Source organism: Ovis canadensis, chromosome 3, assembly GCF_042477335.2.
Source record: "Ovis canadensis isolate MfBH-ARS-UI-01 breed Bighorn chromosome 3, ARS-UI_OviCan_v2, whole genome shotgun sequence".
In the NCBI taxonomy this organism is placed as follows: Eukaryota; Metazoa; Chordata; class Mammalia; order Artiodactyla; family Bovidae; genus Ovis; species Ovis canadensis.
The window spans coordinates 169,762,110-169,789,264 of NC_091247.1; the positions used below are offsets into that span (position 1 = coordinate 169,762,110).

The 27,155-nt window shown below is 37.7% G+C and overlaps 1 protein-coding gene and 1 pseudogene across 1 annotated transcript; both read right to left on the bottom strand.

Annotated features, from left to right (window-relative positions):
• Positions 1-4,161: 4,161 nt before the first annotated feature.
• On the bottom strand, positions 4,162-5,097 carry LOC138438259 (olfactory receptor 6C2-like). The gene has a single exon (XM_069586434.1). The coding sequence runs from the start codon at positions 5,095-5,097 to the stop codon at positions 4,162-4,164; it is 936 nt and encodes a 311-aa protein (XP_069442535.1).
• An 11,781-nt stretch (positions 5,098-16,878) lies between these two features.
• On the bottom strand, positions 16,879-17,832 carry LOC138438260 (olfactory receptor 6C2-like; annotated as a pseudogene).
• Between the last annotated feature and the right edge of the window lie 9,323 nt (positions 17,833-27,155).

Here is a 27,155-nt window from a genome sequence, read left to right on the forward strand (position 1 = left end):
AAAATTCCTAAAGGAAAACATAGGCAAACCCTCTCTGACATACATCACAGCAGGATCCTCTATGACCCACCTCCCAGAGTACTGGAAATAAAAGCAAAAATAAACAAACGGGGCCCAATTAAACCTAAAAGCTTTTGCACAACGAAGGAAACTATAAGCAAGGTGAAAAGATAACCTTCAGAATGGGAGAAAATAATAGCAAATGAAGCAAGTGACAAAGAATTCATCTCAAAAATATACAAGCAACTCCCGCTGCTCAATTCCAGAAGAAGAAGCAACCCAATAAAAAAAAGGGCCAAAGAACTAAACAAACATTTCTCCAGAGAAGACATACAGAGGGCTAACAAACACATGAAAAGATGCTCAACATCACTCATTATCAGAGAAATGCAAATCAAAACCACAGTGAGGGACCATCTCACGCTGGTCAGAATGGCTGCTATCAAAAAGTCTACAAACAATAAAACCTGGAGAGGGTGCAGAGAAAAAGGAACCCTCTCACACTGTTGGTGGGAATGCAAACTAGTACAGCCACTGTGGAGAACAGTGCAGAGATTCCTTAAAAACTGGAAATAGAACTGGCATACAACCCGGGAATGCCACTTCTGGGCATACACACTGAGGAAACCAGAATTGAAAGAGACACGTGTGCCCCAATGTTCATCGCAGCCCTGTTTACAATAGCCAGGACATGGAAACAACCTAGATGTCCATCGGCAGATGAATGGATAAGAAGGCTGTGGTACATATACACAATGGAAATATTACTCAGCTATTAAAAAGAGTGCATTTGAATCAGTTCTAATGAGGTGGATGAAACTGGAGCCTATTATACAGAGCAAAGTAAGTCAGAAAGAAAAACACCAATTCAGTATATTAATGCATATATGTGGAATTTAGAAAGATGGTAATGATGACCCTATATGCGAGACAGTAAAAGAGACACAGATGTAAAGAACAGAATTTGGACTCTGGGGGAGAAGGCGAGAGTGGGATGATTTGAGAGAATAGCACTGAAATATGTATATTATCATATATGAAATAGATCACCAGTCCAGGTTCAATGCATGAGACAGGGTGCTCAGGGCTGGTGTACTGGGATGACTGTGAGGAATGGGATGGGGAAGGATGTGGGAGGGAGGTTCAGGATGGAGAACACATGTACACCTATGGCTGATGCATGTGAATGTATGGCAAAAACCACCGCAATATTGTAAAGCAATCAGCCTCCAATTAAAATAAAAAAATTAAATGAATAAAAAGTCCAACAGCATAGCTAAATCTCACCCAAATGAATGTGATGAGTAAAAGACAAATGCTCAATATTTTATTGGAAAATCTGAGACATGCAATAATAAGAAAACAAAATAATCCGGCAAAATATGAGGGAGAATAAATAAATGATTGCATTTGATTGATTTCAAAGTCTTGTTCAAAATTTGCTTCTCTGAAATGGAGGTCTTACATGTCATGCAATGAAGGATATTAATCATGGTTCAGTTTAATCAAGAACATTTTGTTTTCAATAGTAATATGCAGTAAAATTGTGTGTCTTAAATTGATGTCTTAAAATTGATGAAATTTGATAGTTTTTTTAAATCTTGAGGAAATTCTTACATATCAGAAAACTCAAGAAACACTAATAGGGAAGCAGTGTAATTAATAAGGGAATTTGGTTTCTAGATGAAAACTGGAAATTATTTAAAAATCAGTAGACAATCATAGCAACAAGCAATGGAAAAACGTTAATATGAGCAAGTACATGTGTATTTATGTATTGGGGAATAAATAATCTATAAGTAATTATAGATTATGTATTGAGAATCACATATTACTTTATTTGTGTACAATCATTAAACAAATAGAACATTAAAACAAAAACAAATTTTAATACAGGACATCTGAAGCAGAAACTAAGCGATACAGTCAGAAAGATGAATGGGTAAAATAAGACAAAAAAACTATAATGAAACATAGATCTTAAAACCCTATGGAATATGAGAGTTTCAGTTCAGTTCAGTTCAGTCATTCAGTCGTGCCTGACTCTTTGCGACCCCATGGATCGTAGCATGCCTGGCCTCCCTGTCCATCACCAACTCCCAGAGTTCCTCAAACTCCTGTCCATTGAGTCGGTGATGCCATCCAGCCATCTCATCCTCTGTCATCTCCTTTTCCTCCTGCCCCCAATCCCTCCCAGCATCAGAGTCTTTTCCAATGAGTCAACTCTTCGCATGAGGGGGCCAAAGTACTGGAGTTTCAGCTTTAGCATCATTCCTTCCAAAGAAATCCCAGGGTTGATCTCCTTCAGAATGGACTGGTTGGATCTCCTTGAAGTCCAAGGGACTCTCAAGAGTCTTCTCCAACACCGCAGTTCAAAAGCATCAATTCTTCGGTGCTCAGCCTTCTTCACAGTCCAGCTCTCGCATCCATACATGACCACTGTAAAAACCATAGCCTTGACTAGACGGACCTTTATTGGCAAAGTAATGTCTCTGCTTTTGAATATGCTATCTAGGTTGGTCATAACTTTCCTTCCAAGGAATAAGCGTCTTTTAATTTCATGGCTGCAATCACCATCTGCAGTGATTTTGGAGCCCCCCTGCCCCCACCCCCGAAAAAGTCTGACACTGTTTCCACTGTTTCCCCATCTATTTGCCATGAAGTGATGGGATCAGATGCCATGATCTTTGTTTTCTGAATGTTGAGCTTTAAGCCAACTTTTTCACTCTTCTCTTTCACTTTCATCAAGAGGCTTTTTAGCTCCTCTTCACTTTCTGCCATAAGGGTGGTGTCATCTGCATATCTGAGGTTATTGATATTTCTCCCGGCAATCTTGATTCCAACTTGTGTTTCTTCCAGCCCAGCGTTTCTCATGATGTACTCTGTGTACATGTTAAATAAGCAGGGTGACAATATACAGTTTTGACGTACTCCTTTCCCTATTTGGATCCAGTCTATTGTTCCATGCCCAGTTCTAACTGTTGCTTCCTGATCTGTGTATAGGTTTCTCAAGAGGCAGGTTAGGCGGTCTGGTATTCCCATCTCTTTCAGAATTTTGATTGTGATCCATACAGTCAATAAAGCAGAAATAGATGTTTTTCTGGAACTCTCTCACTTTTTCCATGATTCAGTGGATTTGACAGTTGGATCTCTGGTTCCTCTGTCTTTTCAAAACCAGCTTAAACATCTGGAAGTTCGCAGTTCACATATTGCTGAAGCCTGGCTTGGAGAACTTTGAGCAGTACTCTACTAGCATGGGAGATGAGTGCAATTGTGCGGTAGTTTGAGCATTTTTTGGCATTGCCTTTCTTTGGGATTGGAATGAAAACTGACCTTTTCCAGTCCTGTGGCTACTGCTGAGTTTTCCAAATTTGCTGGCAAATTGAGTGCAGCACTTTCACAGCATCATCTTTCAGGATTTGAAATAGCTCTACTGGAATTCCATCACCTCCACTAGCTTTGTTCATAGTGATGCTTTCTAAGGCTCACTTGATTTCACATTACAGGATGTCTGGCTCTAGGTGAGTGATCACACCATTGTGATTATCTTGGTTGTGATATGGTTTAAAAACAATAATTTTCAAGAAATTACATTTGTGTGGATTTTTCTAGTTGTTGTATCTAATGATTTAGATAATTATGATAGAATCTGGAATATAAAGGCTTAATGGGTGTTAGATGTTGGCACAAGTATCACATATACTGGGGAATGTTTTTTCCTTGATTCACAGCTGTCAAAGCTACAGATAATACTTCTCAGGAAAAAATTAAATCTTCCCATGAAAATAAGTATAGTTTTCTAATTCAAACATTCATTAAATGTGCATCTATTGTGTCACAAGTGCTGTTACTACAGTAATCCTGAGACTTCAGCCTTAACTCTCTGTGATCTATAGTGAAACCTCTGTTCCCATATGCCTGCTTATACTATCCTGATTATCCATATGCTTTTATAGATTATTGCTCTATTTAGTTAAATCATTATTTCTAATACATTCTATTGACAATTTTTAACTTAGATTCAAAAGAATATTTATTAAATTTTATCTGCTATATATGTATGTTCATTGTAATAATATGTATTTTGCTATTAATAAATTATAAGCTTCAAAACTGTTCCCTTCCTATCCTTTTGAGATGATATTTTAAAAATATTTTTTCTTACTTAGATGAGAACAAGGCGATTCTTTTGATTGAGTCCTTAAAGGCTTTCTTAACTTGGTTGTTTCTCAAGGTATAAATAAATGGGTTCAACATAGGTGAAACAGAAAAAATGAGGAGTGAAACCACTTTTTTAATGGCCACTTCTTCCTTTGCTGTAGGATTCATATAGATGAAGATGCATGTGCCATAGGTGATAGAAACCACAATCATGTGAGAAGAACAGGTTGAAAAGGCCTTTTTCCTTTGCTGAGCAGAAGGGAACCTCAAAATTGTCTTCACAATGCAAGCATATGACAGAACTACACAAGTAAGGGTCATATTTAGGGTCAGCACAGCACAGATTATAACCGTCTGTTCCATCAGCCATGTTTCTGAGCATGAGATTTTCACTAAAGGAAATGCATCACAGCCAAAATGATCAATCTTGTTAGAGTCACAAAATTTTAGATTTAAACCCAGGCTAAGTGGTGGGATTAATACACACAAACCAGCCATCCAGCAAGAGATGATGAGAATTCTGCAAACTCTTTTGCTCATGATGGTCACATAGTGCAATGGCTTGCAGATGGCCAAGTAGCGGTCACAGGACATGGTGGCCAGCATAAAAAATTCTGTTACTCCACATAGATCAGTAAAAAATACTTGAAGGGCACAAGCATTATAGGTAATGACCCTGTCACCTGTGGCTATGCTATACAGGTATCTGGGGATACAAGATGATGTGAAGGAGATCTCCAAGAAGGAGAAATTTTTCAAGAAAAAGTACATTGGCGTTTTCAGGTGGGAATCCACAAAGGTGAGTGTGATGATGGTCAGGTTTCCAGTTAAACTCAGTGTGTAGGTAAGGAATAGAAAGATAAAAATTAAACCCTGCAGCTCAGGGTCATCTGTCAGTCCCAGCAGAATGAATTTTCTTACTGTACCATTTCTCATCACTGACTTCTGACTTCTCTCCAATCTGTATGTGATATTCAGAGAAATTTGCTTATAGACTATTTTAACTGATTTAAAATTTAATGCATTTAATCATTTAGTCTATATATATAACGTGTTATATATATATATATGTATATATATAAACACGTGTATTTTGCCTGTCTATCATGTGTTTAAAATTTTCCATTGTGACTTAGTTGATGCTGAGGAGCTACACTTTTATGGGTTGCAATAATATCTTTTGACTTTCAAGATTTTTCCTTATTCAGAAATGAAATCAGAAAATTGCATCCTTGATTTTGTATCTTTTCTTGGCACTTTGAATCTTTTTTAAAACAGTGCTAGAATAAGTAGGGTTTACTTCATAGACTCTAGAGAAAAATCTGAGGTCTTTGTTCCAAAAGAAAATTTTGTATGCTAGTTTCTTTTTAGGTTAAGTGTGCTTAATTCTTACAAATAAACTAAGACCTGCTGCTTGCACATCACCCACTGCTACATAGTCCACCTTTTTTTTTTTTTTTCATCATTGCCTTTACTGAACATGTGTGTTAGCCTGCTGCTGATATATATGATAATCGCCTTATCTTCCCTTCTACATCTTCCAGCCAAGGAATTAATCTTCATTGATACTACACCAGTAGAGACTCAAATATTTCTAATATACAATTAGTGTTTCTTATATTGAGATTGTCTAACATCAATAAATAGAAAAAATTTCACCCTTTTTTTGCCTGGTTCATTTGTTTTACAAGTGTATTTACTTTATTGTTTAACTTATTGTATTCTTTTCTTACTGAGGTTGGTCAGGATTCATTGTAACTACTTACTCAGGTCCAATGTTTCTGATAGAGTAAAATCACTGACTGAGGATTACAGCTTACTTGAAAGTTAAAATCTTCTTAAGGAATTTACTCTTCCATTCAACAGCTGTCAAGTATTTATATCAAATTGATATGTAGAAGAAATAGGCATACATATGTATTTGCAACCCATCCACCTTCCTTTCATCTTTCATAATAATCTCTCAGGTGATATGTACATCATTGTGAAATTTTACTCTGCACTTCAAACTTTGACCATCACGCAATTCTTGAAATACATCTAACTTTTTTTTTACAAGACTATTTTATAATAGAAGTTAGTAAGCATATTGACAATAAAATGTTAGTATCTGATTTCTGATTATTCTTTCAAACAAATGTTCAACATGGACACAGGGCTATGTAATGAGATGTGTCATTTTAGTAATTATGTTATTTCTGGGTGTATGTAAAGAGGAATGAAAGGGTATGCTTAAATACTTCTATATACAGGAAAACACTATTTTTATCTGAGATGTATCTATCCAAAGTTATCCTGAATATTTCTTACAATAACTTTGATACAGAGTTTTTTACATATGACATACACCTTCCAGGAAATGAAATTTATCCACACAAGGGAAATTCATTCTAAACACTGGCATCTCAAAAAAATACATTAAAAATAGAAATTACTACTGAAATACTTTTGTTTCCAGAGGAAAATATAACCAAGATCCTACGAAAGGAATTACAATCCAAGAGACAAACTTTATCATACTTACTCTTCTGTGAGTAAATCAAAGCTTCTGGTGCTTGTTTAAACATCGAAAAATTAAGATTACAATGCTAATAGTCATATTTTAATGAGGATGTTTATGTCTTCATATTAATTGGCTTGTCTTGGAATGAATAGGGCTCCCTTTGTTCACCATCTCCAACAAATTGGAAAGATTTGCTTATGATGCGCTTAGTGCTATTATGAATGTCAAAATATTTTCTTACTATCTCCATGATTGAAACAAAAATAAATTACAATAAGAGCTGAGGAATTCTCTTAACTGCTAGAGAAGACATGTGTTAAATCAGCAGGACAGAGAGAAATGCTTTTACAGTCAGTGTCAAATGTCACTTTATTTTTAATTTGCAGAAAACACCACGAAGTGACAAAAACAAATGGTCCTTGCTGACCTACAATCAAGAGTCGTTATTTAATCTGAGTAATGAAGTTTGGCAAAAACACAACACAGGCTTCAGTGGGGACTGTGTCTTTGGAGACAGGAGGATGTTACAGCAGCATTTGACACAGGTCAGGAGGACAATGGTATCATTTAAATTACATAAATCATTAAAAAGTTCTTTCACATATCACAAGCCATCTTGAAAGTTATATGAATAAAATCCTTAATTATATGAATATTTTATTATTGGACAATTCCCATCAGATAAGAGAAAGGAAAAGTTTATAAAATTACACAAGTCAAGCGTTCACATTACAGATCTTATCCTTCCAGATATTTCTATCTCAGCACAGACTATGTTATAGTATTTGTGAATACATAAAAATTTGCCACCATATCTTGTAATTGGATACAAAACATGTTTTTATGGTTGTACAACAATATGGGCTTCCTAGGTGGCCCAGTGGTAAAGAATCCTCCTACAGTGCAGGAAATGTAGGAGATGCGGGTTCAGTCTCTGGGTGGGCAAGATCCCCTGGAGAAGGAAATGACAACCTACCCCAGTATTCTTGCCTGGGAAATCCCATGGACAGAGGAGCCTGATGCGCTACAGTTCACAGGATCACAGAGACAAACAAGACTGAGCAACTGAGCACAACACATGTGTGCACAGCAATATGAACACATGTATGCACAGCAATATGAATGTATTTAATGACACAAAAATGATCAAAATGGTCAATTTTGTTATGTATATTTCATGAAAATAGTAACATACACTTTTATATATTTAAACATTGTTTATCACAGAGAATCAATTTCTTTTTCCCAAAATAACATTGCCTCAATGATAATTTTGGCCAGTTTAAAAACAAAACCTGAACTAAGTATAGAATTATTTTTATTGTCGAAGGTTGCCATTTATTCTATCAAAAGGATGCTCATGCAAACATATTTTAATGTGTGAGAATAATTTATAGAAGTGAAATTTATCAATAAAAATATGATTTCAGTTTTAGAAAATTTATATAATATTGTGGCTCAGCTGGTAAAGAATCTGCCTGGTAAAGAATGTGGGAGACCTAGGTTCGATCCCTCTGTTGGGGAGATCCCCTGGAGAAGGGAAAGGCTACTCACTCCAGTATTCTGGCCTGGAGAATTTCATGGACTGTATAGTCCATGGGGTTACAAAGAGTTGGAGATGACTGAATGACTTTCACTTCACTTCACTTCATAGAAATCATAAGATCAGTTTATATCAAACATTTGCACTATAATTAGATTTGGTAAGTTTTTTTATACCTATTCATGTCTGGTTCTTTTACATTTCTTATATATGTATTTCAAGATTTTAAGTCTTTAAGTTTTGATACTAATTTTTGTCATATAGTTCATTTTATATAGTCATCTATCAAATATTTTTTGCTCTTTAGTTTTTAAGTACATTATGAGATATAATTGACATACAATAAACTGCACTACTTAAGGTGTGCAATTTGATATTTTGACATATGTGTACTCCTAAGTGTCACCCCATCAAACTAATCCTTCATTTTCCAAAGTTTCCTTGTGCTCCTGTTTAATCACTCTTTCCTGCCCATGCTTATTGCTTCTGCTACTCACAGTCAATCATCCATCCATCTCTATCGTTATAGATTAGTCTGAATTTTCTAAAATATTTTTGAATACAGTCATAGCATGTATTTATTTTTTCATTTTTCTAAAATATATTTTTTCACCTTTACTGAGGTATGAATGAGAATATATGCATATATAAAGTATAAAATTTGATAGCTTCTTATAAATGTATGTTGAGAAATAGCCACCACAATGAAAGCTCACTAGCATTCACTACCTGAAACAGTTACTGTTGTTTTGTTTTGGCTTATTTTTATGGCTTATTTTTATAGTTAAAATTTTAAATCATTTAAATGTAACTGATATGTGTGAATAAAAAATAAAATTTTTCATTTTGAGATTTTTTTGTGTCTGAAGCAATTGTTATATAAACAATGATTTTCTTAATGAACTGAAAATATCCAACTTTTATACAACAAGTAAAGCAAAACTTTATATAAAAATAAAGGCTACTTTTTAGTGTATACTATTGTGATCTCAAATGTTCTATTGAACATTTTATCTTTTTTAAAGCAAGTACGATACTAATTTGATTTCACTGATCTACAATATGTTTTGATATTATTTAAAGTAAGCATCTATTCACTAATATTCATTTTTCATTTATGTGTTATTCATGAGATTTAACTACTTCATACTGAGATAATTTGTACAATCAAAATTTTTAAAAAAGTTGATTCTAACTGGAATTGTGTAAAATTTATCTATTGAGTGGGCAAATTAATATTTTATTTTGTGACACCTTGAATTCAGAATAGAATCTATTCTTTAGCAGTTATATTGATTGCTTTGATGAAGGGGCTTATTGCTGCTAAAATGTAGTCAACTGACTTTTCACTTCCATTTATCCTTTCATCATCCCAAATAACTAAATGTTCTTATTGTCTGTAAGTTTTCTATTAGATTTCTTTTTTAAAAAGATTTATTTTTACTTTATTTTGCTTTATAATACTGTATTGGTTTTGCCATACATTGACATGAATCAGCCACGGGTGTACATGAGTTCCCAATCCTGAACCCCCCTCCCACCTCCCACCCCATATCATCTCTCTGGATCATCCCCGTGCACCAGCCCCAAGCATCCTGTATCCTATATTGAACATAGACTGGCGATTCGTTTCTTACATGATAGTATACATGTTTCAATGCCATTCTCCCAGATCATCCCACCCTCTCCCTTTCCCTCAGAGTCCAAAAGTCCATTCTAAACATTCTATTAGATTTCATTGACTCTAATTAAATGTATGTCACACACGAAAAGGGTTTGTAAGGTTAATTATTCAGATAATGAAGTTCTCTGAGAAGAGCAGAAATTCTCTGCTTTTCAAGCTGGTCTGAAAATGGCATGAGAGAACAGGAAAAGAAGACTGGCTTGGTTCTACAGTGGTGAAATGGTAGGGATGGGGTGAAATTACCTGCATGTGGTCTCAACATCCTGCCAGAGCCAAAGAAATGAATGCTTGAGCTTTCTTATCAGTTTACCCAATATGAGCAGAAGGAGGGGCTTTCCAGGTGGCGCTAGTGGTAAAGCTCCTGACAGTCAATGCAGGAGATGTATGAGACGTGGGTTTGATCCCTGAGTCTGGACAATCCCTTGGAGGAAGGCATGGCAACCCACTTCAGTATTTTTGCCTGGAGAAACCCATGGATGGAGGAGCCTGGCAAGCTACAGTCCATAGGGTTGCACAGAGTCAGACATGACTGAAATGACAGCACGCAGGCATATACAAGCAGAAGACAGAGAAGTATTAGGGGAAGCACACTGATTGAAACTGCCCACCCTGGCCAGGCACCATAGTAACCATTTGCATGAGTTGTTTTATGACAGGAGATCCTGATAAGGAATACGGAACTAATAAGCCACCACCAACCGGAAGAGTTTGGGAAAGGTCTAAAGGAGACATTGCGTGTCCTTCCACTTCCCAGAATCTTTCTTGCTAGCATCCATCTTGGCTGAGTGATGCGTGTGCCACCAGGAAAGACTCTGAATTAGAATGATTGGTCAAAGGCCACCCCAAAACTAATCCCACATTGCCAGCCACACTGCAGAGCAGTTCTCCTGGGTTTCCTTACCCTACTGCTCTCCACCTGGGTGCCCTTTCCCAATAAAATCTCTTGCTTTGTCAGCACAAGTGTGTCCTTGGACAATTCACTTCAGAGTGTTAGACAAGAGCCCAGTTTCGGGCCCTGGAAGGGGTCCACCTTCCTGCAACTGAAGTGAGACTCAAAAGCTGACAACAGACCTCAAAAAATTTAGTCAGACCCTTTAGTAAGCTTGCTGCTGCTGCTGCTGTTGCTAAGTCACTTCAGTTGTGTCTGACTCTGTATGACCCATAGATGGCAACCCACCAGGCTCCCCCGTCTCTGGGATTCTCCAGGCAAGAATACTGGAGTGGGTTGCCATTTCCTTCTCCAATGCATGCAAGTGAAAAGTGAAAGTGAAGTCATTCAGTCGTGTACAACTCTTCACGACCCCATGGACTGCAGCCTACCAGGCTCCTCCATCCATGGGATTTTCCAGACAAGAGTATTGGAGTGGGGTGCCACTGCCTTCTCTGAGTAAGCTTGCATATATTCTCATATGGATAGGGGTGACTATATGCAACCAGTTATAGTTTAAAGCAAACATCACTGGTGAAGTGAGAGAAACCCTTTTAAGATACAATTTATAGACTTTTAATATAGTAAGGGAGTTTGACTTTCCTACTTCTTTTAACCTGTATTGAACATGTGGTTGAAGGTTCTACAGCTGTGTAGCAACCAAGAAGTGAAAATCTCATGTAAAGATGCACAGAACATGAGGTTCAGAAGAAAGCAGATCTGAAGATGCTGTTAGGCTACCATATAAAATCTCACAGTCTTTTTATGGAAGGCAGTAGTTTATAGGAGTGCTGAGATAGTCATCTCCTCAGATATTGGGTCTATCAAGTATGTGCAAGTTAGAAAAATAAAAATAAGGCTGAAATAACAGAGAAAAACAAAGAAAATAAGATATTGTGTCTCAATGAATGTTAAATAAGATGCAGAAGCTAAGGAGAACACTTCAAGTGCATTTGAATGAGATACTTCTCAAGGAGAATGGGCAAAGTTAGAAAGGTAGGAAGAGAGAGATTTGGATTTTCCTTCATTTGCATACTACTAGTTGATTGTATTTAGATTTTAAGATTGCCTTCAGTGTTAAATGTTAACAGAAGAGTTGAAGTATCCAAATACAATAGTTTTATGCCCCATCATCCAACTAAGGAGACCTTCTCTCTATTTTTTTTTGTGTGTAAATTTTCAGCATTTGATTAGTTGCATAATTTGGGGTGAAATAAAGCTTGGTGACAAAGAAGTTGAGATGGTCAAAAGTTCAGAAATAAAACCAATAAACCATTGAAACAGTAATTAGTAAAAGTTCATTGTGTCTATACCACAAAGACAGTTTGTGAATTGAAAGTCCTCAAACCAGACATGGAATGAGACTCTAGAGTGTATCGTGGCACATCCCCAGTGGTCCAGTGGTGAAGAATCTGCCTACCAATGCAGGGGATGCAGGTTCAATCCCAGGTCCAGCAAGATCTCACATGCTGTAGGACAACTAAGCGCATGTATCACAACTACTGAGCCCATGGGTCCTAGAGCCCGTGCTCTGCAATAGGAGAAGCCACTGCGGTGAGAAGCCCAATCCTCATAACTAGAGAGTAGCCCCCACTTGCCACAATTAGAGAAAGCTCACATGTAGCAATAAAGACTCAGCACAACCAAAAATAAATAAATAAATAAATTTTAAAAAAGAGTATATTGTTTTAAAGCAGCCTATATATTAAGAAGAAAGTGACTGTTTATTCTTTACAGTGATTGTTTATAATATAAGAATTTTCTTAAATAGTGGGAAGTTGGTTAGTGATGACCTTATATCAACTTTGGGAAAAAGTTTTTATAAGTTTTACTTATGATTTCCAAAGGCATAAGCAACAAAAAACCCAAATTAGCTTTGTCTGCTTAGGGAATTTACAAGGATGGTCTCCATTTGTTTTTGATTTTAATAAGATAAGAAATAGAAATTAGATTTTTTCCATCTGAACTTACTGTTTGACCTTTATGTTATTTCCATTAATGACTTATTCCTTATTCCTGTCTCAGATTTTTAAAGGGCAAAACCTGAACTCAGCCACTTATCCCAGAGAATGAAGAGTTCATGGTTATTACTGGGCGGGCTGTTTCTTGGAAAAGGAGAGAGAATTGCCAAAACAAATGGTGTTACCCTGTTCTCTGAAGTTTAGTTACTTCTAGTTTTCTTTACTTAAAACCCATAGGTTAAAGATACAATCATATCAGAGTGTTAGGAAAGAGTGTTCTGTTATCACAGAAGGTACTAGAGTGTAGGAAGCAAGGTACTCACTTTGGGCACAAATTTGATGAGTGGGTGCCAGAAAACTGAGTATCATCATAAATTCATACTTTAATGCAATATTTGTAAAAAATCAAAATTAATGCAGAAATATATTAGGAACAAATATTTAAAAATATTTGCAAACCGTATACCTAATAAGAGGTTGATATTCAGAATGCATAAAGAATTCCTACAACCTAACTATAACAAAAGGACAAAAATGGGTAAAAAGGACTTGAATAGATATTTCTTCAAAGGTAATATATGAATGGTCAACAAGCAAATAAAAAGATGTTGAACATGACCAATCAACATAGAAATATAGATAAAAAACATAATTGTGTGTAACCTCACACCTATTAGGATGGATAGTTTTCAAAAAATCATAAAATAACATGTGTTGGCAAGGATACAAAGAAACAGGACATTTACACACAGTTGATGGGATTGTAGAAATGGTGAAACCTCTTGGGAAAAGAGTATTAAGATTTCTCAAAAAGAAAATGAGACTACCATATGGTCAAGTGGGCTTCGAAGGTGGCATTAGTGGTAAAGAACCTGCCTGGCCAATGCGCGAGATGTGAGAGGTAGGTTCTATCCATAGATCAGGAAGATTGCCTGGAGGGAGGGCACAGCAAACCACTCTGGTATTCTTGCTTGGAGAATCCCAGGGACAGAGGAGCCTGGTGGACTACAGTCCACAGGGTCGCAAAGAGTCAGACAGGATTGAAGTGACTTAGCACTCACACACACACCAATGATCAAGCAGTCTTACTTCTGGACAGATATAAAAATAAAAAAAAAATTGAAAGAAGGGTCTGAAAGAGATATTTTCACACTATACTTGTAGGAGCACATCTTTGTAAAATATTAGTGAAGATCATACTTATGCTTTTGCAATGTTAAAGATAATCATTGAGAAAACAATTATGCCTTATAGTGGATTCCTTGTCTATAACCCAGGGGATCTTAATATTTTGCTAGCTTAATTTTCTTGATATTTAGAGCTTTAATTTGCTGAGATTTGCTTGCTCCTGTTCATCTAATTTACTATATTTGGGACTTGCATTGTATTGTATATTTCAGCACTAACTTGTTTTATTATGTCAGCAGATTTTATCTGATCTTGGCCACCAGGGTGATGAATTAACAGGGAGGTTGTGCTTTAGAATTAACAGAGAGGTTTTCACTTTAGAGTGAATCCAATGAATGAGGTTCGTGACATTGTATAGGAGACAGGGATCAAGACCATCCCTATGGAAAAGAAATGCAAAAAAGCAAAATGGCTGCCTGGGGAGGCCTTACAAATAGCTGTGAAAAGAAGAGAGGTGAAAAGCAAAGGAGAAAAGGAAAGATATAAGCATCTGAATGCAGAGTTCCAAAGAATAGCACGAAGAGATAAGAAAGCCTTCCTCAGAGATCAATGCAAAGAAATAGAGGAAAAGAACAGAATGGGAAAGACTAGAGATCTCTTCAAGAAAATTAGAGATACCAAGGGAACATTTCATGCAAAGATTGGCTCGATAAAGGACAGAAATGGTATGGACCTAACAGAAGCAGAAGATATTAAGAAGAGGTGGCAAGAATACACGGAAGAACTGTACAAAAAAGATCTTCATGACTCGGATAATCATGATGGTGTGGTCACTCATCTAGAGCCAGACATCCTGGAATGTGAAGTTAAGTGGGCCTTAGAAAGCATCACTAGGAACAAAGCTAGTGGAGGTGATGGAATTCCAGTTGAGCTCTTTCAAATCCTGAAAGATGATGCTGTGAAAGTGCTGCACTCAATATGCCAGCAAATTCGGAAAACTCAGCAGTGGCCACAGGACTGGAAATGCTCAGTTTTCATTCCAATCCCAAAGAAAGGCAATGCCAAGGAGTGCTCAAACTACTGCAGAATTGCATTTATCTCACATGCTAATAGAGTACTGCTCAAAATTATCCAAGCCAGGCTTAGGCAATAGGTGAACGGTGAACTTCCTATTATTCAAGCTGGTTTTAGAAAAGGCAGAGGAACCAGAGATCAGATTGCCAACATCTGCTTGATCATGGAAAAAGCAAGAGAGTTCCAGAAAAACATCTACTTCTGTTTTATTGGCTATGCCAAAGCCTTTGACTGTGTGGATCACAATAAACTGTGGAAAATTCTGAAAGAGATGGGAGTAACAGACCACCTGACCTTCCTCTTGAGAAATCTGTATGCAGGTCAGGAAGCAATACTTAGAACTGGACATGGAACAACAGACTGGTTTCAAATAGGAAAAGGAGCATGTCAAAGCTGTATATTGTCACCCTGCTTATTTAACTTATATGCAGAGTACATCATGAGAAACGCTGGACTGGAAGAAACACAGGCTGGAATTAAGATTGCCAGGAGAAATATCAATAACCTCAGATATGCAAATGACACTACCGTTATGGCAGAAAGTGAAGAGGAACTAAAAAGCCTCTTGATGAAAGTGAAGAGTAGAGTGAAAAAGTTGGCTTAAATCTCAACATTCAGAAAACGAAGATCATGGCATCCAGTCCCATCACTTCATGGGAAATAGATGGGGAAACAGTGGAAACAGTGTCAGACTTTAAATTTTTGGGCTCCAAAATCACCACAGATGGTGACTGCTGCCATGAAATTAAAAGACACTTACTCCTTGGAAGAAAAGTTATGACCAACCTAGATAGCATATTCAAAAGCACGGACATTACTTTGCCAAATAAGGTCCATCTAGTCAAGGCTATGGTTTTTCCAGTAGTCATGTATGGATGTGAGAGTTGGACTGTGAAGAAGGCAGAGCGCCGAAGAATTGATGCATTTGAACTGTGGTGTTGGAGAAGACTCTTGAGAGTCCCTTGGACTGCAAGGATATCCAACCAGTCCATTCTGAAGGAGATCAACCCTGGGATTTCTTTGGAAGGAATGATGCTAAAGCTGAAACTCTAGTACTTTGGCCACCTCATGCGAAGAGTTGACTCATTGGAAAAGACTGATGCTGGGAGGGATTGGGGGCAGGAAAAGAAGAGGACGCAGAGGTTGAGATGGTTGGATGGCATCACTGACTCGGTGGACTTGAGTCTGAGTGAACTCCAGGAGTTGGTGATGGACAGGGAGGCCTGGCGTGCTGCGATTCATCAGGTCGCAAAGAGTCGGACACGACTGAGCAACTGAACTGAACTGAACTGAACTGAACTGAACTAAATAAATCTAACCTTCAAGTCTTTGGGTTTTAAAGTTTCTTTTACAAGGTCAGTGTGGATTTCCAGGTGTCTAAAGTCATATATTTTCCTTTCCATGGTTAAAATTTATTCCTTTTTTTCTCAGATGAACTCATTTTTATGTTGAATAATTAATTCCTTCTTGAGAAGAGTAACCACAATTATATAAACGCATTTTGGATATTTGGCTTAAGAAACACAATGGATACTATTACTCCATTATTTTCTTACCAGTTCAAGGATTCAATTTTTTTTCCAGGTAACATTTAATAGTTCTTTTATTGATCAGAACCAAGTTAGAATTTCAGTAAGCTCCTTTACCTTCTCTTGATATGAGATGTCATCTTGGAGAAAGTTTATTTTCAACAAAAGTTGAAATAACTCAAGTTGTTTATTTCAGCAAGCATTGAAAAGATGATTTTAGGTCCAAGATTCAGTAATAACAGTGGTATGAGCCTGTTAATATGAACAGACAATATACTAGGATTTAATAGTTCATAAACGAAGATTGTGACCTTGAGGCCCATTGCTCTTTTTAAATTGATATTCTATGCTTGGTTTCAACATTTCTTTACTTCTTTGAGATCAATGAAATTCTTTTGGTTAAGTCTGTAAAAGCTTGTTTCACTTGCTTGTTCCTTAAGCTATAAATAAATGGGTTTAACATGGGGGCAACTGAAGTAGTAAGCAATGACACACACTTATTAATTGTCACTTCATCCTTTGTTGAAGGTTTGATGTAGATGAAGATACAACTGCCATAAGTGATAGAAACCACAATCATGTGAGAAGAACAGGTAGAAAAGGCCTTCATCTTTTGCTGGGCAGAAGGGAACTTTGTGATGGTCTTGATGACGTATATATACGACAGAACTACACACAGAAATGTTCCAATGTCAGTCAACACAGCAAGGGCAACAACCATCTGTTCTATGAACCATGTGTCTGAACAAGAGATCTTCATCATAGGAGAAGCATCACAGAGAAAATGATCAATGACATTAGAATCACAGAATTCTATGTTTAAGCCCAGGCAGACTGGTGGAAATATGACCAGCCAACCTGCTATCCAGCAACAGACAACAAGCCATCCACAGACTCTGCCATTCATGATGGTTGCATAACGTAAGGGTTTGCAGATGGCCACATAATGGTCATAGGGCATGATAGCCAGGAGGAAAAATTCTGTTATTGCAAAAAGAAAGACAAAAAATAGTTGACTAACACAAGCATTGTAGGAAATAGTCTTGTCCCCAGTTGATAAACTGTATAAGAATCTGGGAATGCACACCGTGGTGAATAAGGTTTCTAAAAAGGAGAAGTGTTTGAGGAAAAAGTACATGGCAGTTTTAAGGCGAGAGTCTACTAACGTGAGTATAATGATGGTTAGATTCCCAGTGACACTGGGAATCTAGACACTCAATAAGTAGGATATAAACAGAAATATAAAAATCAAAACCTGCATTGGAGGATCATCTGTCAGCCCCAGCAATATGAATGTAGGTAATGATGTATGGTTTCTCATTGCTGACTTATACTTATCAAACTCCTCAGAAACTCAAGTGACATTGAACTGAGAAAACTTGCATGAAATTATGACACCATGGCTATTGGGTGAAAATAACTAATCACAGCAATGAATAGTCATTTTCTTCTCTGAGTCATGCTAATGATGAGTGAAAATTTCTGAATTCTCAGCTATTTTGATGTGCATTATAGGAATCCTTATGATCGTGTTTTTCTGAAATGTTTTTACTAGTGTTCATATACCACCTTGCATGCTCTCACACCTCTATTTTTTAATTAATCTAAACTCTGTCCTTAATTCTCTGAAATATATTAAGCTATAGAATTAGAAATGTCATCCATGTGATACTGTTTTGTAGATTTTATACTGTTCTTTTGCTCCTAATAATTCTTCACTATTCACAAGTTTGAATGAGTGTACATAAGCTTTGAAGTGTGGGTTCCTGTTAAATGCAAATAAATGGCTGAGTTTGACATTTTATACAGAGTCTGGAGGTCATGTGTGCAGTATTTGAATGTTTACTGTTACTGCAATGACCAAAAAAGTTATTTCATTTTATACATTTTACTTTTGGTGTCAGAATTGTCATCCAAATAATACCCATTTGCTTTCCAGTCTTGCTATTAATCCTGAAGTTTCTACATCAATATCCAACTTTCCTTCCATTTTTCACTCTAATAGAACACAGTGTTTGATAAGTACTACATAAACAAGTTTCCTGCTGCTGTATTGGGTAAAAAAACTATTATATGCCAAAACTAAAAACCCTGAAGAATTTAATCTCAGTTGTTAGTACTTGCAAGGTCAGAAAGGATGAGAGGAGACAGGATGAGACACAGATTGGAGGAAACTTAAGGACACAGGACATTTTCATTTCAAGTAGTAATTTGCATTGGATCCTGCAACAGAAAATGACATTAGTGGTAAAATTAGGAAAATCCAAACAAAATAATTATTTAATTAATTAAATTAATTTCATAGGTAATCCTTGTTTCCTCTGAGAACCTGAAATCCTATGATTCCCAATCAGTCTCTTCCTGTGCCTCTAGGGACTCACAGGCCCCAGTGAAGGAGGCAGCACTTTGCAGATGCTCAGTCTTAGGGATCCCAGACAGAGTCAGTAGCCAGCATGCAGCCCCAGCTCTAGGCGGTCGGTGATAGTGGGTGGCCAGGGAGCACCGCAGAAGCAGCAGCAACATAGGTGCCTACCCTAGCCTGGCCATGAACTGGATCCATCCTTAAATCTCCATTTTAATTATTAACATTGTATACAGTGTATACAATGCTGTTAAAGTGCTGCACCCAATATGCCAGAAAATTTGGAAAACTCAGCAGTGGCCACAGGACTGGAAAAGGTCAGTTTTCATTCCAATCCCAAAGAAAGGCAATGACAAAGAATGTTCAAATCACCGCAATTCACATTCACAATTACACTCAATTCACATGCTAGCAAAGTAATGCTCAAAATTCTCCAAACCAGGTTTCAACAGTACGTGAACTGAGAACTTTCACATGTTCAAGTTGAATTTAGAAAAGGCAGTGTTTTATAGTTTTCTATATATAGGTCTTTAGTTTCTTTAGGTAGATATATTCCTAAGTATTTTATTCTTTTCGTTGCAATGGTGAATGGAATTGTTTCCTTAATTTCTTTTTCTACTTTCTCATTATTCGTGTATAGGAATGCAAGGGATTTCTGTGTGTTGATTTCATATCCTGCACCTTTACTATATTCATTGATGAGCTCTAGTAATTTTCTGGTGGAGTCTTTAGGGTTTTCCATGTAGAGGATCATGTCATCTGCAAACAGTGAGAGTTTTACTTCTTCTTTTCCAATGTGGATTTCTTTTATTTCTTTTTCTGCTCTGATTGCTGTGGCCAAAACTTCCAGAACTATGTTGAATAGTAGCGGTGAAAGTGGACACCCTTGTCTTGTTCCTGACTTTAGGGGAAATGCTTTCAATTTTTCACCATTGAGGATAATGTTTGCTGTGGGTTTGTCATAGATAGCTTTTATTATGTTGAGGTATGTTCCTTCTATTCCTGCTTTCTGGAGAGTTTTTATCATAAATGGATGTTGAATTTTGTCAAAGGCCTTCTCTGCATCTATTGAGATAATCATATGGTTTTTATTTTTCAATTTGTTAATGTGGTGAATTACATTGATTGATTTGCGGATATTGAAGAATCCTTGCATCCCTGGGATAAAGCCCACTTGGTCATGGTGTATGATCTTTTTAATGTGTTGTTGGATTCTGATTGCTAGAATTTTGTTGAGGATTTTTGCATCTGTGTTCATCAGTGATATTGGCCTGTAGTTTTCTTTTTTTTAGTACCTTGTCAGGTTTTGGTATTAGGGTGATGGTGGCCTCATAGAATGAGTTTGGAAGTTTCCCTTCCTCTGCAATTTTCTGGAAGAGTTTGAGGAGGATAGGTGTTAGCTCTTCTCGAAATTTTTGGTAGAATTCAGCTGTGAAGCAGTCTGGACCTGGGCTTTTGTTTGCTGGAAGATTTCTGCTTACAGTTTCAATTTCCGCGCTTGTGATGGGTCTGTTAAGATTTTCTATTTCTTCCTGGTTCAGTTTTGGAAAATTGTACTTTTCTAAGAATTTGTCCATGTCTTCCACGTTGTCCATTTTATTGGCATACAACTGCTGATAGTAGTCTCTTATGATCCGTTGTATTTCTGTGTTGTCTGTTGTGATCTCTCCATTTTCATTTCTAATTTTATTGATTTGATTTTTCTCTCTTTGCTTCTTGATGAGTCTGGCTAATGGTTTGTCAGTTGTATGTATCCTCTCAGAGAACCAGCTTTTGGCTTTGTTGATTTTTGCTATGGTCTCTTTTGTTTCTTTTGCATTTATTTCTGCCCTAATTTTTAAGATTTCTTTCCTTCTACTAACTCTGGGGTTCTCCAATTCTTCCTTTTCTAGTTGCTTTATTGTAGAATTAGGTTATTTATTTGACTTTTTTCTTATTTCTTGAGGTATGCCTGTATTGCTATGAACTTTCCTCTTAGCACTGCTTTTATAGTGTCCCACAGGTTTTGGGTTGTTGTGTTTTCATTTTCATTCGTTTCTATGCATATTTTGATTTCTGTTTTGATTTCTTCCGTGATTGGTCAGTTATTCAGAAGTGTGTTGTTCAACCTCCATATGTTGGAATTTTTAATAGTTTTTCTCCTGTAATTGAGATCTAATCTTAATGCATTATGGTCAGAAAAGATGCTTGGAATGATTTCGATTTTTTTGAATTTATCAAGTTTAGATTTATGGCCCAGGATGTGATCTATCCTGGAGAAGGTTCCATGAGCACTTGAAAAAAAGGTGAAATTCATTGTTTTGGGGTGAAATGTCCTGTAGATATCAATTAGGTCTAACTGATCTAATGTATCATTTAAAGTTTGTGTTCCTTTGTTAATTTTCTGTTTAGTTGATCTGTCGATAGGTGTGAGTGGGGTATTAAAGTCTCCCACTATTATTGTGTTATTGTTGATTTCCCCTTTCATACTTGTTAGCATTTGTCTTACATATTGCAGTGCTCCTATATTGGGTGCATATATATTTATGATTGCTATATCTTCTTCTTGGATTGATCCTTTGATCATTATGTAGTGGCCTTCTTTGTCTCTTTTCACAGCCTTTGTTTTAAAGTCTATTTTATCGGATATGAGTATTGCCACTCCTGCTTTCTTTTGGTCTCTATTTGCGTGGTATATCTTTTTCCAGCCCTTCACTTTCAGTCTGTATGTGTCCCTTGTTTTGAGGTGGGTCTCTTGTAAGCAGCATATAGAGGGGTCTTGTTTTTGTATCCATTCTGCCAGTCTTTGTCTTTTGGTTGGGGCGTTCAACCCATTTACGTTTAAGGTAATTATTGATAAGTAAGATCCCGTTACCATTTACTTTATTGTTTTGGGTTCGGGTTTATACACCCTTTTCGTGTTTCCTGTCTAGAGGATATCCTTTAGAATTTGTTGGAGAGCTGGTTTGGTGGTGCTGAATTCTTTCAGCTTTTGCTTGTCTGTAAAGCTTTTGATTTCTCCTTCGTATTTGAATGAGATCCTTGCTGGGTACAGTAATCTGGGCTGTAGGTTTTTTTTTTTCATCACTTTAAGTGTGTCTTGCCATTCCCTCTTGGCCTGAAGTGTTTCTATTGAAAGATCAGCTGTTATCCTTATGGGAATCCCCTTGTGTGTTATTTGTTGTTTTTCCCTTGCTGCTTTTAATATTTGTTCTTTGTGTTTGATCTTTGTTAATTTGATTAATATGTGTCTTGGGGTGTTTCGCCTTGGGTTTATCCTATTTGGAACTCTCTGTGTTTCTTGGACTTGGGTGATTATTTCCTTCCCCATTTTAGGGAAGTTTTCAACTATTATCTCCTCAAGGATTTTCTCATGATCTTTCTTTCTGTCTTCTTCTTCTGGGACTCCTATAATTCGAATGTTGGAGCATTTCATATTGTCCTGGAGGTCTCTGAGATTGTCCTCGTTTCTTTTAATTCGTTTTTCTTGTTTCCTCTCTGATTCATTTATTTCTACCATTCTATCTTCTATTTCACTAATCCTATCTTCTTCCTCCGTTATTCTACTATTTGTTGCCTCCAGAGTGTTTCTGATCTCATTTATTGCGTTATTCATTATATTTTGACTCTTTTTTATTTCTTCTAGGTCCTTGTTAAACCTTTCTTGCATCTTCTCAATCCTTGTCTCTAGGCTATTTATCTGTGTTTCCATTTTGATTTCAAGATTTTGGATCATTTTCACTATCAATATTCGGAATTCCTTCTCCGGTAGATTCCCTACTTCTTTCTCTTTTGTTTGGTTTGGTGGGCAACTCTCCTGTTCCTTTGCCTGCTGAGTATTCCTCTGTCTCTTCATCTTGGTTATATTGCTGCGTTTGGTGTGGCCTTTCTATATTCTGGTAATTTGTGGAGTTCTCTTTATTATGGAGCTTCCTCACTTTGGGTGGGGTTCTATCAGTGGCTTGTCAAGGTTTCCTGGTTAGGGAGGCTTGTGTTGGAGTTTTGGTGGGTGGAGCTGGGTTTCTTCTCTCTGGAGTGCAGTGGAGTGACCCGTAATGGGTTATGAGACATCAAAGGTTTTGGGATAATTTTGAGCTGCCTGTATATTGAAGCTCAGGGGAGTGTTCCTGTGTTGCTGGAGAATTTGCGTGGTATGTCTTGTTTTGGAACTTGTTGGCCCTTGGGTGGAGCTTGGTTTCGGTGTAGGTATGAAGGCATTTGATGAGCTCCTATTGCTTAATGTTCCCTGAATTCAAGAGTTCTCTAATGTTTTCAGGCTTTGGATTTAAGCTTCCTGCTTCTGGTTTTCAGTTTTATTTTTACAGTAGCCTCTAGACTTGTCCATCTATACAGCACCAATGATAAAACAAAAACATCTAGGTTAAAGATGAAAAGTTTCTCCTCATTGAGGGACACTCAGAGAGGTTCACTGAGTTACAAGGAGAAGAGAAGATGGAGGGGGTAGTTAGAGGTAACTGGAATGAGATGCGGTGAGATCAAGAGAGGAGAGAGCAAGCTAGCCAGTAGTCACTTCCTTATGTGCGCTCTATAGTCTGAACTGCTCAGAGGTATTTACAGAGTTATACGGGGCAGAGGAGAGGGAGGAAGTAGACAGAGGTGACCAGGAGGATAAGAGAGAGGAATGAGTAGGAGAGAGACAGATCCTGCCAGTAACCAGTTCCTTAGGTGTTCTCTACCGTCTGGAACACACAGAGATTCACAGAGTTGGATAGAGAAGAGATGGGGGAGAAAAGAGACAGAGGCCACCTGGTGGAGAAAAAGGAGAGTCCAGAGGAGGAAAGAGTGGTCAAGCCAGTAATCTCGCTCTCAGGTAAACTTGGGTAGTGAAGTTTGGGTTTTTAAATGTACAAAATTGACAACAAAAACCTAAGAGCAAAGATTAAAAATCTGGAGTAGAGGTTGGATTTTCAAAGATACAATATTAAAGAAAAGCAGAAGGAAAAAGGAAGAAAGAAAAAAAAAAGAATTATTAGAAAACAAACAAACAAAAAACAAAACAAAACAAAACACCAACAACCATCCAAAGAGTATATATGGTGTTTGCCTTAAAAAAAAAAAGTCTTTTTTTTTTTTTTAAATAGTAATACTAGGTTATAGAAATAAAAATTAGAGGAGAAATAGAAGACTTAACAATTAAAAAGAAGCTAGGAAAAAAAAGAAAAAAAAAGCAAAAAGCAAAAAAATAAAAAGGAATAATTTTAAAAATATTAAAAATATATCTGGCTCTTCTCTGATGTTATGGGCCATGTGGGCTCACTTCCAAGGTGGTTCCCTCTGTTTAACTTCTTCTGTTTGCTGGTTTTTTAGGATCACTAGTTCAGTCGCGCTGTGGGGAGGGGGGATGCTGCAAACAAATAGCACTGTCGTGTGTACACAGTATCTCTGCCCTGCTTGACCTGTCCTTTCTCGCGGCGTACAAACCGCTCCGGCTCTACGATGCTCAGCCGGGAACCGTCTGGGGCTGGCCCTAGGCTGCGTGCACTTCCCCGGTCCAAGCTGCTCAGGTTCGGCGCTCAGGCAGCCCTCAGAGGCACAAATGCGGCTGGGACTGCGCTTTGTGCCCTTCCCAGGTCCGAGTAGCTCAGGAGTTTGGCGAGCACGATCGCCGCGGCTTGTCACCTTTTCTGCCGCTGCTGCTCAGCTTTCTGGGTGGACCGCTGGCGCACCCCGTGAGACAGACTGTGACTGTCTAGCACCCCCAGGAGTCTTAGCAAAGGAGCCTGCTTGCAGTTAGGTGCGTAAAGTCTCTCCGGGTCTGCAATTGCCCCTTTCCAGTCCTTAAGGCTCTGGCTGCCTGTCCCTGGCGGGGGATGGTCTGCAGCCGGCTTTTTCCATTCCGTCCTTTGTTCTGTGCTCAGTCCTGGCGGTGTCTTATGTTCGAGCTTTTCGCGTGGTAGCTATCCCACAGTCTGGTTTGCTAGCCCAAGTTAGATCGTTCTGGTTGCGCATGGGGCATTCCTGCCCGATTCTTACAAAGCTCTGCAGCCCGCGCCTCCCGCGCGTCCCTGCCCTGCCCCCACTTCCCAATGGCGGATGCAGGCGTCTGTGCTGCTTTTCCGCTGGGGGAGTTACTGGTGGGCTTGTAATCTCTTGGTTTTAATTATTTATCTATTTTTCCTTCCTGTTATGTTGCCCTCTGTGTTTCCAAGGCTCGCCACAGACTCGGCAGGGAGAGTGTTTCCTGGTGTTTGGAAACCTCTCTTCTTAAAATTCCCTTCCCGGGACGGGCTTCCCTTCTCGGGACGGAGCTCCCTCCCCACCTCCTTTGTCTCCTTTTTCGTCTTTTATATTTTTTCCTACCTGTTTTTGAAGACAATGGTCTGCTTTTCTGGTTGCCTGATGTCCTCTGCCAGCCTACAGAAGTTGTTTTGTGGAGTTTGCTTGGCGTTGAAATGTTCTTTTGAGGAATTTGTGAGGGAGAAAGTGATCTTCCCATCCTATTCCTCCGCCATCTTTCCCTCCCCCCAGAACTGATGCTTTTAAACTGTGGTGTTGGAGAAGACTCTTGAGAGTCCCTTGGACTGCAAGGAGATCCAACCAGTCCATCCAAAAAGAAATCAGTCCTGAATATTTATTGGAAGGACTGATGCTGAAGCTGAAACTCCAATATTTTGGCCACCTGATGCAAAGAACTGTCTCATTTGAATAGATTCTGATGCTGGGAAAGATTGACAGCAGGAGGAAAAGGGGATGACAGAGGATGAGACGGTTGGATGGCATCACTGACTCAATAGACATGATTTTGAGGAAACTCTTGGAGTTGGTGATGGACAGAGACCTGGTGTGTTGCAGTCCATGGGGTTGCAAAGAGTCAGACATGACTGAATAACTGAACTGAACTGAATAAGACCCAATGTTCATCGCAGCACTGTTTATAATAGCCAGGACATGGAAACAACCTAGATGTCCATCAGCAGATGAATGGATAAGAAAGCAGTGGTACATATACACAATGGAGTATTACTCAGCCATTAAAAAGAATTCATTTGAATCAGTTCTGATGAGATGGATGAAACTGGAGCCGATTATACAGAGTGAAGTAAGCCAGAAAGAAAAACACCAATACAGTATACTAACACGTATATATGGAATTTAGGAAGATGGCAATGACGACCCTGTATGCAAGACAGGGAAAGAGACACAGATGTGTATAACGGACCTTTGGACTCAGAGGGAGAGGGAGAGGGTGGGATGATTTGGGAGAACGACATTCTAACATGTATACTATCATGTAAGAATTGAATCGCCAGTCTATGTCTGACGCAGGATGCAGCATGCTTGGGGCTGGTGCATGGGGATTACCCAGAGAGATGTTATGGGGAAGGAGGTGGGAGGGGAGTTCATGTTTGGGAACGCATGTAAGAATTAAAGATATTAAATTAAAAAAAAAAAGACCTGAAGTGATTTTTTGACCCACTGATAGTACACTCCTGTGATGAGAATGTTCATGTTTAGAAAGGAAAGTTACCTGTGAAAGAGCTCTTCAGTGTTTCCACCAAAGTGCTTGTTTTTTTCCCACAAACCAAAATAATGTCTTGACAAGTTTGAGTGGAGTCTGTTTCCTGATACAACTCTGTTCATTACCAGTTTCCTACTGCTGTTTTTGCCTTCACTAAAGTGATACTGATATATGTAGATTTTTCAAGTTTTGGCTTAGTTTGACTTCCTGAGAAAAGCTTTCTAGCCTGCTACGCTTATCGCTTTGCTACCTCTAAATACGTGAGTGTAATTTTGTTAGCATTGGGCTGTGTTTTGTTCATTGAGATTCCACAACAGCTAGCCCTATTCAAAGTTTAGGGAGTGCAATAAATATGTTTATTATAAAATTACAGATTTTATATGTACATGTGACTTAGAACAAGCAGTTTGCTTTCTTAACTAGTGAAATTTCCCTTCTCTTTTATGGTAATAAGACCCGAAGTGCTTGGAATTCTTTAATATTAGTATGTAATCTCACATGGATATCCCCAATTTTCTTCTACAAAGGGCCAATTAGATGCTTTTGTGTTTTAGATTTAGTGAGGTATAAATGATATAAAGATGCACATACTTAATATATATGCCATATATAATCTCTGTTGTCCACTCTCCTTCATTTTAAAAATGAGGTCTTAAAAATGTAAAAATCATTCTTTGCTTCCTTGCAATACAAAAAAAAAAATGGTTATATGTCATATTTAGTCTTAGGCTAAAAGAAATTCATTTAAAATTCTGCTTCAATCAAAAAGATTATATATTTGGTCTTCTCTCATTATTTACATTGCAGCTAAGTCAAATATTGC